This window comes from Chrysemys picta, chromosome 3 (genome assembly GCF_011386835.1).
Source record: "Chrysemys picta bellii isolate R12L10 chromosome 3, ASM1138683v2, whole genome shotgun sequence".
NCBI lineage: Eukaryota > Metazoa > Chordata > Testudines > Emydidae > Chrysemys > Chrysemys picta.
Genome location: NC_088793.1, coordinates 31,801,752 through 31,819,491, shown reverse-complemented (window position 1 = coordinate 31,819,491; position 17,740 = coordinate 31,801,752). Strand labels below are relative to the sequence as shown.

General features: G+C 38.6%; 1 protein-coding gene across 8 annotated transcripts in view; it reads right to left on the bottom strand.

Moving 5' to 3' along the window:
- The window catches only part of ROCK2 (Rho associated coiled-coil containing protein kinase 2), a 157,229-nt gene that overhangs the window by 62,794 nt on the left and 76,695 nt on the right, over positions 1-17,740 (bottom strand). For 7 of the 8 annotated variants that reach the window (XR_010599429.1, XM_005293112.5, XM_005293114.5 and 4 more), the window contains exons 2-4: positions 13,673-13,754; positions 11,024-11,124; positions 1,177-1,314 (exon numbers count right to left, since the gene is read on the bottom strand). Coding sequence is in view for 7 of the 8 variants with exons in the window: in XM_005293112.5 (XP_005293169.1) it covers positions 1,177-1,314; positions 11,024-11,124; positions 13,673-13,754 (321 nt within the window). In the remaining variant the exon portion in view is untranslated. The remainder of the gene's footprint in view (positions 1-1,176; positions 1,315-11,023; positions 11,125-13,672; positions 13,755-17,740) is intronic. The other variant, XM_065587700.1, reaches the window with a different exon arrangement.

The following is a 17,740-nucleotide window of genomic DNA, read 5'->3' as shown; positions in this document are numbered from 1 at the left end:
TTTCTTATTTATTCCATTTATTGAGTGCATCTCATTCTGTTTCTCAGCATGAAACCCAGTCTAATGAGGCATCATTGAAATGTCAGCTCCCTCGGAGATACAAGTACAATTCAGAGTACTGGAAATAGCTAAACAGAGGCTGGTGTCTCTAAAATTGCTTTGAAATTTCATTTCTGTATTATGTTATAGCTCCTAAATATTTACATAATTATTATTTGGAACATATTACTCCTCTAACATCGCTAAGCAAAAGTAGAAATGATAAATGCAGGTTAATGTGCTGTGAAGTGGAGATGCATGAAGTGATTAACTGTAATATATACCAAGCTATATTTAATTATTAGTACAGTTAATATTTTAGGTTACTGGTGTATTGAAAGTAAGTTTATTTCTTTACGAATTATTTTAGAGGGTTTCACTGAATGCACTCTAGGACTTTCACCTCAAGATCCCATCCATTTGAAAACAGCCCAAGTAAGGCCATGCCATTACTATGTAATTGGTCAGTGGCCAGTATTAAAATGAGATGGCTGTATTTACCTTTTACATACAGAGAATCACATCTACACACTTGAAAATGTTTCAAGTTAGAACTATTTAATTCTTAAATTAAAAGTACCAAGAATTTTTTCCTGCATTTAGGTTTTCATTGTTACAGATTATTGAGGTACATGGGTGCATAAATAGATACTTTGTACTTAAATCCACTTTCCTTCTCCCTAATATATTCCGTAATGACACAATGCAATGTTTGTGACCTCATGATTGAGCCACATTACAAACACTAATAAAATTAATCTGGCAGAATAGATTAGTAGAAAAAAATTCAGTTCGCTCACATATTTTTTGCAACTGCAATCCGACTCACAATTTTCCCTTTATACAAAAAATATTACAATTTCAAGTAGAGTACACATTTGAGGCGGTTTGAAAATTCCATTTAATTTTATACTGCAGCTGAAGTGATCAAGCTAAAAGTTAGCCTATCAATATCAACAAATATAAACTTAAAAAAAAAATCCAGTGATCCCGATTCTCAACTCAGTTACACTGATGTGACTTCTAAATTGGATCAGAATCTGACCCATTATTTGAATGTATATGCATATTCAAAACTGACCCCAAAATTAAATAGATTTAACTTAAATTTAAAAACAACAGAAAAACACTCCTTACTTGAACCACCCAGGGACTGTTGGCAAAGGCCATGATATCTCTTTCTTCCCAGAAAAAGGCTGAATCCGATCTTTTTATCATTTCAAATTTACTAAGAAGCTTCATTGCATAAACCTTCTGTGACGTTTTATGGCGAACCTGTTGGTTAAAAATGAGGGGGAAATTGTGGTTTTAAACAGACCTTTAAAAAAACAAAGTAAAGCTAATTTCTTACCTGCTAATTGTTTTCTGTGACATGGCAAGTCCCCTACATCAGGTGGTAACTAATCCAGATTTCTATGTCTGCAATTTCTAGGCAGTCAGGAAATCTGTAACTAGTTGAGAACTTCCAAAGCCAGAGGAAAAAAACCTTATACTTACTTCTAGCCATTCTGCCAGAGTCTGTTAATCAAATAGGGTAATTTAGATGGTGTCTATACTGGAGTCACCATACGAAAGAAACTAACAGGCAAGAGTAATTTGTTCTTCACTGATATGCTGACACCTTTATAAACAATGGGTTGGCACATCAGTGACCTGACCTTACTCAAGACACTACCTTTAATGAGACATGCACCAAGCTTGAGATTCAACTGGGAGGTTGGCACTGGGAGAGATTTCTTTTGAAACTGCTCCTTGAGTACAGAACATCCAAATAGTCTAGAGCTCTTAATAAGAATGGAGACAAGATGGAAGTTAGCTGAAATGTTCCTCCCTCCCAAAAGACTCACTGGTTTAAGACAGACAACCCCAGGAAGCCGGCATCTAGTCAGATGGATTCCTATGTCAACTGATTGAGACTATTACTGCAACAAAGCACTTGGAGAGAGGTTCCTGAAATTAGTCTTAGAACCGGAACAGTATCTACTCTAGCAAGAATGCCTGCTAGCAGGAAAAGGGCATGAAAATGACGGACAGATGACAGAGATATAACCATCATCTATACTAGTGACAGCCACATCCTGGAATTAGCACTGCTCAGATCAAACTTCACAATGCTTTTTGAAAAGGTATCTAGATCTAGAACAGACTAAAAATAAGATGTAATTACTGAAATATATTTTTACTGCAAATTCACACATGTAAATGGTGACACTGAAATCTAGCAATCATTGACAAATCGTTTTCATCCACTCATTTAGAACACACATGCCCCACACTGAAAACAACAAAATAAACCAATACGTGAAAGCCATCAGGGCATGTGGAACAGGGGTAGAGGAAAAACATATTTTTATATCTTAAAGCATAATGGTTGCAATCCCTTATACATTTTTATTCTAACAAGTTTAATTGCAGATTTTCATATTCATAAATGTCTCTTTTTTAATATTATTGAGCTTTTTGTTTCAATAGTACCTGGGGCAGTGACTTCAAAGCTTAATTATACATTGTTCAAAAAATATTGCCTTTCATTTTAAAATGTGTTGATTTTTAACTTTATAAGACATCATCTTGTTATTCTTCTACAATAAAAGGTAAATAAGAACACCCAACTGACCTTCTTTATAGATTTCATTATTTTATATACCCTTATGTCACAATTTATCTAAACTGTCCCAATATTTCCATGTCTGTAATCATTTTACTTGCCCTTCTCTAGACCTCTTCTAATTCTGTTATATTATTTTTGAAATGGATCAGCAAGAACTGCATTCAAGCATCTCATCTATCAATAATAGTATGGTAACATTACAGTGTTATTCTCTATCCTATTCCTAAAGCAAACTAGCATTTGTTTGCCTTTTTTTTTTTTAAACCAATACTGAGGAAATGCTTTCATCGAACTATTCACAGTTATACCCTAAACATTTTCCTGAGTTATTGCAACTAATTTAGAACCCAATATTTACGAGTAACTCCACTTGTTCCTTCCAGCGTGCTACTTTACATTTCTCTACATTTAATTTCACCTGCCAGTCTTGCCCAATTGTCTAACTTTGTTAGGATCTTTGGAAGTTCCTAACATTAGTAGTCTTGAGTAGCCTAAATTGTGTCATTTGAAATTTTACCATCTCAATGTTCGCCCTCTTTTCCAGTTCATTAAAGTATTAAAACAACATGTCTCACTACAAATCCTTCGGGCAATCCACTTTAGTCTCTTTCAATTGACCATTTATTTCTATTTGTGTTCCTAATCAGTTCCTCAATCCATTTAGGCTCAAACTGAATAAATGGTCTAAAACTTGTATTACAGGCTAATTGAGAACTTATATCACAAAATCTGGAAAAGAACAGGAGTACTTGTGGCACCTTAGAGACTAACAAATTTATTAGAGCATAAGCTTTCACGGGCTACAGCCCACTTCTACGGATGCATATACAAAATCTGGAGTAGTCTGGAAAACTCTACAGCAGGCAGAGTTTGGACATACAACTCTGTGGAGATATTTGACAATCTCTGTGACATAAAAGAGACTAACTGGCACTTTAAGGACTCACTAAAGTCTTTTAGTGTCCTTAAAGGGATGGCTTCAGAAATTATGACACAATATAGTATTAAGATGAAACAAATATTCAAAGGACAGATGTTTGAATTCTCCTAAAGCTTCTTTTGAGGACTAAAACAGATATCTGAATCATACAGAATACAAATTTATTCCATCTTAGATATATGAATGCATCTCCCTTTTTGGTTTTACAAAAGGGATTCAGCTTTCTTTTACATAGTAAATAACCTAAATTTGTAAAACCAGAATCAGAAGGTTAGAGATTTGATTGGTGTATTCCAGGACAGACTATTTAGTAAAATCAACTAGAAAACTATTGATCAGCTAGTGACCAAATAAGTTATGCAACTAAACATTGTTTATTTTAAGGATGTATCGATTTGCATAACAGCATATGTCTTATGCTCCTATTGATCTCATAGTAAAGTCTTTAAAATGTTCACAGCCTCTTGCCTTGTCTGTAACCATGGAAACCTCAAACAACCACCTCATTCTGAGGAGCTGCAGGCATTACAGTTCCTTGAGACAATAAGCACTAGTTGTACGAGCAGAAAAATAATCATGGCACAAGACACTCTGGAAAGTAGCCAAAACATGTCTAGAAACATCATTAGGTACGTGTATACTACGTTCTTGAATACTTGAGCTTTGCGCTGCCTAGACAGGTATGCACATTTTAGGGATCAGCCTCTTACACAGCCTGTTACTAGGCAACAACTTTCCAGATGGTTAGCTTATAGGAACTGTAGATTTAAAAAAATTAGCCATATGTGGCAATACCTCTAAAGTATATACAATTTAAGGCATTAAGGAAATGTCCTCACATAAGATTACTTGGAGAACTAATTATTTTCCCATTCCAAATATCAACATCGTGCATAGAACTGTTGAATGCACTGAAAGCTATATTACATAAACCAGAGCTTCCATAAATCCTTTTGCTCAATTGCAGAAGAAATACTGGCACAGAGGCCCTCAGAGAAAAACCTACTCATCAGAGGAATTGGGATAAAGCTGCCTAGGGTCAGCCTTAAGTCATGCCACCAGTTTATGATCCCTAAGCGATCACTCACTACTGGGGAATCAGAGTAGCAGTTCTGGGGTTGTTGTGGCATGCACAGCTGACTTTATGCCAAAGGAAAGTTTACTGCCACTAGAGAAATTCTCTACTGGCCAGTTACAGGCAGAAACCAAATCCTACGTAGCACATGTGGAGTGCAAAGCAGTGGGAATGGAGACAAGAATCTGTCTCACTGACTGAGCTGGGGGTGTCAAATTATCAGGTGGCTAAAAACATTTCCTGAGAAAACTGAAGAATATATTCACTATCTCAGTCAGCACTGAGAAACAGAAGTACCTCAAGACAATGAATAACTGTGGCAATGACACATCCATAGATTTGCCATGTCCTGAGCAGGCCATGTGTGTGAAAGGACCTAGGAGAGACCTTTCTTGTAGTATCAATATGGCCATCAGTGAAGCAACTAATTTAGAGGCATCTAAGATGAAGAATTATCAAGCCATTTCCTCAAAGCAGTGTGTATGTGTGAGCGTGTATGTATATATGTATGTTCACTGGGTGTTAACATTTGTCTAGGCACCTGTGAAATTGTCCTGATGCTGTAAATGGCATCCAACTGCACTGAAATGAGATGCCAAAGTTGAAAGGGAACTTATATCAAAATATAGGGGGGAAATCTGTCAAATTTCCTTCATGTTGCCACCATGCACTAAAGCTAGTTTGATTCATGTATGCTTTCTTAAAGCATCACAGTTACTCTATAGCCTGGTCCCTGCTTCATTAATGAAATGTAAAACAAATTAATGATGTCTTAAAAGACAAGCCTCCCTAAGACACATTCTGCCACCACATAAGAGGTGCACTGAAGACCCTCCCAATCACTATATCAAAAGGTAATCTGCATATTGAGGAAATAATGCGGCTGTTCTAAATAGTCAGCTTTCTCCATGCATCAAATCTAGTACTGATAATGGTGCCAAGGCTTGTCATGGAGAGATAAACTTAAAAGCAGAAAGGTTTGGAAAGTAACCTAAAATCAGGATGACCAGACAGCAAATGTGAAAAATCGGAACAGGGGTGAGGGGTAATAGGAGCCTATATAAGAAAAAGACCCAAAAATCGGGACTGTCCCTATAAAATCGGGACATCTGGTCACCCTACTTAAAATATCACAGGATATGCTGCTGATGCAATAAAGAGGTAAACTTAGTTAAAGCTGCTACAGAGATGGAGCCTGAGTTAGTCTCCTAAAGGAGGAGGCAACAGACAAAAGACACATCTGCTCCTTTTATCTAGGCTAGCATTGAAGCATGCACCCTGCCTGCAGGCAGAGCAGAAGCCATAGACAATGCGCTACATGTTTAATGACAACAATTAAGTGGTAGCCCATTTACACACATCTTGACCAGTGTGGTCTTCAGGAACTCCATAAGACTGCATAGATTTAACAGTGAAATTATGCGATCTGGATCTGCTATCCAGAGACACTGACTACCCAAAGGTATGCTAAATGGACCCAACATACTCTGCAACTAGGGGTAGGCCTTTCCCTATTGTGTAGGCAGGGAGCTCTTATGGTAAAGGATTACGCCAGTCAGCAATATCACTGGACCATAATCCAGTACTCTGTGATAAGGCACAAGAGAAGAAACACAGGAAACCACCTATATTTGAATTTCAATCAATAAGATTTTCCCCCAAGAGAAAACAATATGCAAAACCACATACTGAATACACATTACCCTCCCTTTGCATAAACTATTGGCCATAATCTAAACATACAATATAGTCACTGCTCCTCACTCAATGCGTAATAAAAGGAATTGGCAGTTGAAGATAGGATGCATCCTATTCACCCTCCCATCATGTGACTTCTACATTCTTAGCTTGCTCATCAGCTATATTGGTCTCTCTACACCCAAAGCTAGGATCCAAGAGTGGAGTTTTATTACTTTTGGAGTATCAGTTTTTCCAACAAGGTCAGAGACTGAGCCCAGAACCAATTGGTCTCCCTCTGCAGGACTGATATCTGAGTACAGGAGAAGGGTATTTGTTAATCTATGCACAAGACTAAATGCCACAAAATGTGTTGTCCCCAGCTGAGTAGGCAGAACATGAATATTGGGGAAACTAATCTGCATTAGCTCTCTTTTTGGGGGGAGCTTTCATATAGGAGCTGCACATTTTGGGGGAGTTGGCTTCCACTGCAGGATGACCCTTCTGCTAGACATGTTAATGTGCCATCTTTTTGGCTTGCTTTAGTACAGAAATATTTATGATGCAGAACGGTATGCACTGTTTGGAGAAAACGTAAATGTTTTGGTTTTGTTGATTTGATTCAGCTCTTCAATCTTATTTTACTCATGGTGGAGAAATTAAAAACACTCATTGTTCATCTTGGAAAAGAGATGGCAGAGGGGGAATGAGATAGAGGTCTACAAAATCATGAATGATGTGGAGACAGTGAATAAAGAAGTGTTGTTTACCCTTTCACATAATACAAAAATCAGAAGTCATCCAATGAAATTAATAGGCAACAAGTTTAAAACAAACAAACACACAAACAAACGTAATTCTTCCCACAGCTCACAGTAAACTTGTGAAACTCATTGCCAGGGGATGTTGTGAAGGCCAAAAGTATAACTGAGTTCAAAAAAGAATTAGGTAAATTCATGGAGGACAGATCCATCAATGGCTATTAGCAAAGATGCTCAGGGATGCAATCCCATGTTCTGGGTGTCCCTAAACCTCTGACTTTAAAAGCTGACCTGGATGACGGAACGGATCGCTGGATAAAGTGCCCTGCTCTGTTCACTCCCTCTGAAGCATCTGGCATAGGGCACTGTCACAAGACAAGATACTAGACTAGATGAACCACTGGTCTGACCCAATGTGGCCATTCTTATGTTATTATGGTGCCTCTGTTTTTAGAGCCTGCCAAAGCAAATTCCTATCTTGGTTGTAAACTGAATTATACATTTTAATTATTGTAAATCATCATCCATGACAGTTTGAAAAGACTTATGATAATATTCTGAATGCAGCAGAAAGTGATGGGGCTTAGAGCTCAACAATTTCAACTTGTATTGAACCTTCTGAAGTCAAAATGTCTATGTATGCCCTCATCATGACTAATGTTAGCACAGAGCCACGAACAGTATTTTTCAGTTCATTGCTATTCTAGATTCAGCAATAGGAGCACACAACATTATGGTTTTTATAGATTATACAAGGCTAATAACTACAAAATTGAGTGATTTTAAAAAAATTCGATATACAGAATTCATAGACTTTTTTGCAGCTTATAAACACCCTTACAGTAGAGCAAATCCAAAGTCTAAATTTTATCATTTAAAAATAATGACTTGGGATGTATCATTTTAAGTTGGAATGAAATGTATAAAAAGATCTATGTAAATCTGAGTGTGTCAAAATTCCCTCCCTCCACCCCCAACAATTATTTTAGGCCTTCTTCTGGGGCGTTTGCTGAAACCAATGCCAGCTCAAACACACATGCATTTTTATCTGAACATATTACGAATGTTAACACACATTACAACATTCTTTTCCCTCTTCCTCCTGTCTGATGGAGGAAGGACTGTACTCCACACCAGCCCATTTGCACTCTGGCTTTCTCTGTTAGTCCATGAACCAAGTACATACCTGTAGCATCTCTCCTAAGCACTTCCCGTTTCTATGGTCAAGCAAAACAAAAAAAATCTCTATTGGAAGTATTGCAAAATAACACTTGATATGGGAATCGGTAGTGGAAGGCAGACTGAATGGAGGCGTACCGGGAGAGTTTCCTCCTTATAAAATTATTTGCAGCAGGTCCTCTTCTGTCAAGTGGGCCTTAAGATGTAGTTTCTCTTCTTCTACCACTGAGAGCAGATTATTCAATACCAGGGTGCATCTTTAAAGACCTGATGATAGACAGTCATCCCTGCAACGCTTATATTTTGTGGGCTCTTCGTTAACTCTGCTGAAGCCAAGCAGAGCTCACCTAGAGGTAGAGTGTGTAAGAGCTGCACTCTCACATTGTCACATAGGGATGACCTTGCCAAGAAATCACTGCTTTTTCACACTGGCTCACATGAATCACATCCAAACTTGCAAGTTACCCATGAGTAAGGCTGCAATTTAGTCACGGAGATTGTGGAAGTCACGGAATTCGTGACTTCCAGCAGCCTCCATTACTTCAGCTTCAGTGGTCAGGAGCTGCAGGATCCCCTCACCACCCACTGGAGCAGGAAGCTGTGGGGTACCCCTGCTGCCACAGGCAGTGAGGGTACACCTCAGCTCCTGGCAGCCAGGAACCCCCATCTCCCTGCCGTTGGGGGCGTCGCGGCAGAGGAACCCCAAGCTCCCAGCAGATGGCAGCAGGGGAACCCTTGAGCTCCCGGCCACCAGAGGTGGCAGACAGTTCTGGGCTGCTGCAGAGGAACCCAAGCTCCTGGCCCCGGTGGGTGAGCTTCCAGCCCCTGAACCCAAGCTCCTGGCCCCGGTGGGTGAGCTTCCAGCCCCTGCGGGCAGCGGGGGATGCCCGGAGCTGCAGGCGACGGGGTACCCCGCAGCCCCCAGCTGCTACAGGCACTCCTAGTCCCTGCAGTTGCCCTGCTTGAAGTAGTGTGGGGATCCGCAGATCCCCATTTTGTCATGGATATTTTTAGTAAAAGTTAGACAGAGGTCACTGGCTCCGTGAATTTTTCTGTTTTGCCCGTGACCTGTCCATGACTTTTACTAAAAATATCCGTGACAAAATCTTAGCCTTACCCATGAGTCATGCAAATGTTGTTACAGTTGCTATTTTCTCTCTCCCATTTATCTTCCAAACTATTATTTCACTTTGGAAAGCATTTTAGGCATATTTTGCATGTAAGACACTATCCAAAAAACTTTATTCTATTTAAACTGCGACACAATTTTTTTTAGTTACAGTAATTTTAATGAGGAATCCAGTATCTAATTAAGACAGCAATACATGTATTACTAAGTATAGAGATAGGGGATGAAAACTTTTTCTATTTATTTTAAACCAAGCCAAATGTGTATTTACTGGTCAAGACATATCAAATCTACAATATTTCTCTTTGAAAATTAACCCAGCTTTCTGCAGGGGAAACCAGAAATACAAATAACAAAAGTTGTCACGAACCTTATGTGTGTGCCTTGTTTTTTCTTCAACATTCTATTTGTTAAAATACTCTGGATAATTTTCTTGGCTCTGTTTTTATTATTTCACCAGCCTTGGGAACTGCTAGCAGTTTTATAAATGGACTGTAAGTGTCTAATTTCATTGTAGCTTCTCTAAGTATTTCTACATCCTTTCTTGAAGTGTTATTTTGTAACTACTTACAGCAATGCTTCTTGGCAAAGAGCAAACATTCTTTTTTTCCCCTCTTCTTCATAGAAAAAAACAACTATCACAAAGCTCTGAAATTTATAGGCACTTTCCGACACAGATCCCAGCTGGTCCTACATCTATTATATTTACAACAAATTTTTAAAATAAGAAGTCTGTGAAAACATATGTATAAAATTTAAAGTAGGTATTTTATATATATTACACACACACACACACACACACACACACACACACACCCTACTTTTAATTTTAAAATTGTTGATTTATCCTACAACAGCACGTGGCAGCCTTGGCCACATCAAAATCAATTGCAAAGGAAACTATCGACGACCCAAATCAGCAGATGAAGTGTTCTGTAATCTCATCTTTATGTAAATTCCTAAATAGGTATTTACATTGGGTAATATACCTTGAAAACAAACTATGTGGATTTTTAAATTGGAAACAAAAATTAATAGCAGCAATTTGGAATAAAAACCTTGTATGTAAATAATATTAACTGAATGCATTATAAAACTGTTGTCCCATGTACCAAGAGCAAGAGAGAACTGTGGGGAAAGCCTTCTTGTTGCACTATTGACAGTTTACCAACAAAGGAGGTTTCCTGATATTATTACACTATAGTGACCATTTGTGGCCAAGAAAAAACATACCTGACACAAGCTAAATACTCTGAAGCTGTCCTAGGTAAGGGAAACAGCTTTTCAATTCTTTCCCTTGCAATGCACAATTATGGTTAACTATTTTAGAGGTCTCATTTTATAATCTTCAATACACTACTAAGCTTCAGCACAGGAAAGAGTGTTAAGGATATATTGTGAACATTTAATTCCCTTGGATTTCTTTATGCCACAAAGTTTATATTTAACAAGGAAATTGATACTAAATTACAACAAGCAGAGAATTAAAAAAACTATATCCATGTTTGAAAATGTGCATACTTTCCATTAAAAGTGTGGCACTAAGAGTATCTAGCTGGTGCAATAAATCTAGCTGACAAGTAGTAATCAGATGATGAGTAGACATTCTTACCAACTGTACTTCTCCAAAAGCACCTCTTCCAATCACCTTAACAACATCATAGTCTTCAGCTTTCATTTGTAAAGCTCGAATTTTTTCCACAATTTTCTCATCTAAAACAAGTTTAAAGAATGAGGTCATAAAGACAGATCTGTAGCAGTGTGCGAATAGCTCTGGTAATATTTGTCATCCAGACATAAAGACAAGCCATTTGAACACAAATGTTAAAATTGTCAACTAACTTCTACATTGTCTTTAAACCATTTGCTCAGAATTAAAAGCCATAATTGCAGTCTTTTTGTATTTCTTCGTAAACAGTTGAATTATCATCTCCTCTTAACTGTGAAAACTAGTACTATTCTGATTTCAGTTGTATTTTACCTAATGCCTTAAAAACATACACTTTTCAAGCCTCCAGAAACATTTTAGCAGTTAAAGACCCAACATGACAACCTTAAACCTTTCAAACTTTCACTTCTCTGCCACCTGCTGTGCTGCTACTATCCACTAACATTCTTTGGATAAGGGTGGAATGTTAAAATATCTAGTACATTCAGCAGCATAGCAGGTACAATCTGCTAGGATGTACCTGTGAGGTTCAATAGCCATCAAGTGGTTAAGCATACTACTGAATATGTTTCTTTCACAACAGGAACAGAGAACAGTCTCTGGTCCAGGAACCCTTCGTGATTCTTTCTCGGGGTTGCCCCTTTCCAGTCCTTCCTTAAGCAGGAATCCCCATCTCTTTTTAGAATGGGGCTGTATTACTTTCTCCCTACCCAGGAGTCTCCCCAGCTCTCCTCCATGGAGCTGGGTTCTGTTAGTCAGATTTTTCTAGGAGCTCTCAGGTCTCCTCTCTGGAGATGAGTTGTATATTAGGCAACTGGGGGGCCTTTACCAGCTTCTACCCCAGCTAGTCCCTTTTCCTTAATTAGCATTCATGTTGCTCCGCAAGCCAGCCTTTCACTGCTAGTATCTCCTGGCATTTGTTCTGCCATGAGAGAGGAGGCCACCTTTATGCTAGTCCCTTTCTCCCAGGTCATTCTCAATTGGTTGTGTGAGAGGGGAGCCTTGCCCCACCCTCTCTGCAAAGCTCCCAGCCATAAGTCCTTAAAGAAACAGTAATATGATTTCCTCCTGAAAGCTTCTTACCCCCAGGACTGCTTCCTCTCTTCAAGTGTCTCCCAGATCCTCGTATATATAATCAGATCTTTCAATCTCTTAAAGGGCCATGCCACATAATGGGGTAGGCAGACCATTAGGCCATACTACCCTTAAGGGACAGATAACCAAAGGAATTTTTGCTCCCCAGACTGGAGTTATGGTTCCTGCTTTTATTCCCTGGCTTATGCATGCTTTTACAGGACACTAACATTTGAAAGGAGTGGATATCCCCTGAGTAATTGCAAATTCCCCCTCCCCCAACAAGCTTGAGTTCTAGTTTAGAAAGCAGTTTTAACTAAGCTAGTTATAAAAACCGCATCAGCTAGCACAGCTTTGTCTATACTGTAGCTCCAATTGGTTTTAAAACAAGACTGAATTTTTAGGAAAATTTTCCTTGCATAGACAACAGCTATGTTTTGACGTGGCTTAACAAAGAGTCATATTAAATTTGTTATTTACATGGCAAAGATGCACCTAAAACAAACATTGTAACTAAACGGCCATACTTTAAAATCCATTTAAGATGTGTTAGAAGGACTTTTCTGAATTAAAAGTATAGTTTTATTAAAAATTTACATGACAGTGTATGCCATTTTGAGTAATTACATACTTATTTTTTTTTGCAGATTATAATAGAACCTCACTAACAACTGTAAGACTTGTGAATTACTGAATTTTGAAATTGGTACTTAAGCAAAAGATAAAATAAAGTAAAGATAATGCATCATAAAAATACTCATTTGACTAGTATTGTTTTAATTACTGATAATACTTTAGTATTGATCACTATATTAATAAATACTTTGCAATACATTTGTAAGAGTATGTGGTGGGGCAGGGGTGAAACCCCTTGAATGCCCTGCTAAAATGCTGGCTAGGCCCTACTTTCAGGCAGAGAGGCCAGGGCAGAGGCTCAAAACAGCCAGCAGGGAGCCCAGCTGCAGGCCCTAATGAGGGCTGGCTCACTGCAATAGACTGAGCTAAGCAGCAACAGCTGGGCTGAAGGCTGGGAGGGCTATAAAAGCCCTGAACAAAACTCAGTTGGGAGGCTAGCCTGGGAGAGGACAGGAGGCTTCAGCTCTATCTCCTCACCACAGGAAGGGAGCCTCAAGGACCAAGAGACCCTGGAATGGGTTAGAAAGGGGATAACTGTTGGGGGATAAAGGGGATTGCACAGTGGCACTGTAAAATAAAGCACCAGGGTGAAACACGAGAAGACGGCGTGAGAACTCTTATTTTACCAGCCTCAGCACAGGGCGAGAGGCAGAAACCTGTGCAGACCCTGTGACATAGTAATTACATTTTAGTAATGAAACATCACAACAGCAATGCGATCTCAAGTATCTACTGAGAAGGGAATGCTGTTTTTAGAGTGCAGGCTCTGTTTTGTGGTGATTAGCAAAGTGCACATAAGTAATGTATAGTATTTCTGCGCATTCAGCTTCCAAGACTGTTATAGTGCAATCAAGACATCAAACATGTTTAAGTGCAACTTACATCTATTTAAGAAATTATCTATGTTCTTGTTTTTCCTCAGTGCTGGAAAATCCAGATCAAGGACCAAAGAATTCAGGCCATCCTGTAAAGAAATAAAAATAACTTAATTGTAATTGTAAACATGCTTCTAGAATTTCAAAATTAACCTCTGTCTTAAAACTACTGTAATAAGTATGGTTCTATATTACTCAAGCACAGACTACAATTCCATTATACAAATATAGTTATCTTAATGAACACAAAAGGACTGCACAGGCACAAGGGCAGCAGCATGTGTTTTAGAATTCTCCCTCACTGAAGATATCATTTCACTAGATTTCTGATCTTGAATCCAGACTCCCTAGGACAAGACAAGCCAGAACTTCCGTACATCTTAAAACATTTTCATTCTTTGAGGCACAGTAAGACAATCCTCATTCTGAAATAAATTGCCAATGCCTCTGTACAGAATAACTGGTTTCAGTAACTTTTATGAATGGGAAGCAAAGAGTTCCCCAAAATCTAAGTATAATAGAAGTCCAAAGAATATTTATAGAACAGAAAGAGGCTATTAAAAAAAGCTTAGTTATTGAAAATATTTCTTTCCCTTATCAACACTGATGGGAAGTAGGACAGGTGAGTGAGAATCTAGTCCAATAATATCTTCAGAGAAGGAAAAATGCAAAATTTCTCCTCCAAAGAAACCATATTAACTGGATTCCTCCTCTTAGAAACCAAAGCTCAAAAGGCTGTCTCCAAAAATACATAAATTGTCCAATCATGAAGAAACAAAGACACTGTTAACGGAAGTTTCATGTATTTAGAAGAATCAGAGGTCATCCAAATCCCCCATCCACAGAAGCAGGCAGGAGAGCTGAGGGGAAATATTTATCAGGTGGGAAAGAGCCAAAAGGTAGGACCAATATGGTCCTCAAGATAAGCATAATGAAAGATTTGTGCTACAACATAGATACATATACAAAAGAACACATATTCCTCCTCACTAGCATAAATTCATGTTAGGCCAGATTTTTGGTCCAGAAAATGTGATTATTAGGGCTGTCAAGTGATTAAACATTGATTAAAAAAATTAATCGTGCAATTAATCGTGCTGTTAAACAATAAGAGAATATCATTTATTTAAATATTTTTGGATGTTTTCTACATTTTCAAATATATTGATTTCAATTACAACACAGAATACAAAGTGCTCACTTTATATTTATTTTTATTACAAATATTTGCACTGTAAAAAAACAAAAGAAATAGTATTTTTCAATTCACCTAATACAAGTACTATAGTGCAATGACTTTACCATGAAAAAAATTACATATACTCCAGAGCAGTGATGGGCAACCTGTGGGCCATGAGACAGTTTGTTTATATTGGCCGCCTGCAGTTCCCAATGGAAGCGGTTCGCCGCCCACCACTTCTCTGGAAAATACCAGCACCAGAGCCACTATCTTGTGTTTAAATGTACTGACAAAAAACTTGTTAAATTCCAAAATTTTATCCAACTGGTATTTCTTCAAGGAAAAAGGAGTTTGCACACAACTGACCTGCTATGTCAAAAGAACATAGGGGAAATTAAGCTACAATACCCACCTGGTAAAGTGAAGAAACAGATTGACAGAGCCAGAAGGGTACCCAGAAGTCACCTACTACAAGACAGGCCACTAGCCGTCACCTACAGCCCCCAACTAAAACCTCTCCAGTGCATCATCAAGGATCTACAACCTATCCTGAAGGATGATCCCTCACTCTCACAGACCTTGTGGGACAGGCCCCCAACCTGAAGGAAATACTCACCAGCAACTACACACCACACAACAAAAACACCAACCCCAGAACCAAATCCTGCAACAAACCCCGGTGCCAAATCTATGCACATATCTATTCAAGGGACACCATCATAGGACCTAACCACATCAGCCACACCATCAGGGGCTCGTTCAACTGCACATCTATTAATGTAATATATGCCATCATGTGCCAGCAATGCCACTCTGCCATGTACATTGGCCAAACTGGACAGTCTCTGCGCAAAAGAATAAATGGATACAAATCTGACATTAGGAATCTTAACATTCAAAAACCAGTAGGAGAACACTTCAATCTCCCTGGTCACTCAGTAACAGACCTAAAAGTGGCAATTCTTCAACAAAAAAACTTCAAAAACAGACTCCAACCTGAAACTGGAATTAATTTGCAGAACTGGAATTAATTTGCAAACTGGACACCATCAGATTAGGCCTGAATAAAGACTGGGAGTGGTTGGGTCATTACAAAACCTAAACCTAATTTCCCCAATACTAATTTCCCCCTACTGTTACTCATGCCTTCTTGTCAACTGTCTGAAATGGGCCACTCTCATTACCACTTCAAAAGTTATTTTTCCTCCCTTGGTATCCTGCTGTCAATTGAATTGTCTCGTTAGACTAATCTCACACTTGGTAAGGCAATTTACATCTTTTCATGTATTTATACCTGCTCCTGTATTTTCCACTCCATGCATCTGATGAAGTGGGTTCTAGTCCACGAAAGTTTATGCCTAAATAAATTTGTTAGTCTCTAAGGTGCCACAAGGACTCCTCGTTGTTTTTGCTGATACAGACTGTCACGGCTACCACTCTGAAACAAACTAAGTTTAACATACTAAATAGGTTAGATATGAATTAGCAAATTCTCACCCTGAGTGATAAACAGGCTGGCAGATTCTTAAACCACAAGCTGCCTTTCCTTTGCAGCTTGGATTTCCCAAGTTTTCATACACAGGCTAGAAATCCCTTGAGCCTGGGATCATCACTTCCCCCAGGTCAGTCTTTGTTCCTCAGGTGTTTCCAGGTGTGTTGTTGTAGGGAAGGTGTCATTTCCCCCTTTTATATCTTCTTCTCACTTGCTGGAAAGCTCTTTTGCTGTGACCTGGGTCAAACAGTTCCCATTGTGTAGTGCTACCTCTGAGAGGTTTCTATCATACACAATTCCTTGTGCTTTTGTGCATTTCCTCAATAAGACATTAAACATTGTTTAGCCTTTTTACTGTTGTACCTGAATGGCTGCTTGTGGGTGTTTTCACATGTGTCAGTAACACATTCATGGTCAAACTTCATAACTTCACATACAATGACAGCACATACAATCCAACGAGATATTAATGTCTAGCAGATCAAGACTTTTAGACTGATATCTCACAACGCATGCTTTGTACAAAATATATCCTAATGATATGACAGTAGTGAATAAGGGGGAGCCAGGGTGCCACACCAGTTTCCCCAAAGGAAGAGGAGAAATAACTCCTAATCCATTTCCTTGCTTCTAACACACTGTTTAAAGTTGTCACCGCTACTTTCCAGAAGTTTGACACCATGATGTACTTTTTGAAAGAACTGCAGACACAACTGAAGCCATACTCTTAGATATAGTCTCCCTGTGAAAAACTTACAAGAAGCCTTAACTGACCATAAATATATAATATACGACCACAAACATGCAGATTTCAATTCTGTAATTTCTACCTTTAGAAATACACTATCATAGGAATTGCTATGCCGGATCATACCCTTAATACATCCAGTCTAGCATTCTATCTCCAATAGTGGCCAGCATCAGATGGTTCAGAGGAAGGCACAAGAACCCCTGTAGTTGGCAGCACATGGTATGTTCACTAAAAATTTAGATAATCCACTTACATAAGTGTTTCTGAACATTACTCAAACACCTCACAGACACTATTTGTAATCTGGCACATTATAATTGTAGCAATTCAGCCTTTTAATTGTCTCTGAAGAGAAAGCAAGTAGGTATGCTTGAGCAACCCAGCCTGTCTCTGCTGGGAATAACACAGTGAAGCCAGGGAACAGTGTAGCCTACAAATACCCCAGTCAAACCCACAAAGCACTTTTTATACAAGCCTATTTTATCCTTAAGGTAAAAGCATGACAGAGAAAACATACCAAAAACAATAAAAGAACCTACACTCATGCTAATAAGCTTACCAGAGAACACCCCAACTCTACCATGGGCTCTGACAGAAGCAGTCCTTCAAATCCTCACCCAAGGATTTTCCTTTGTGATCACAAGTTCATCAC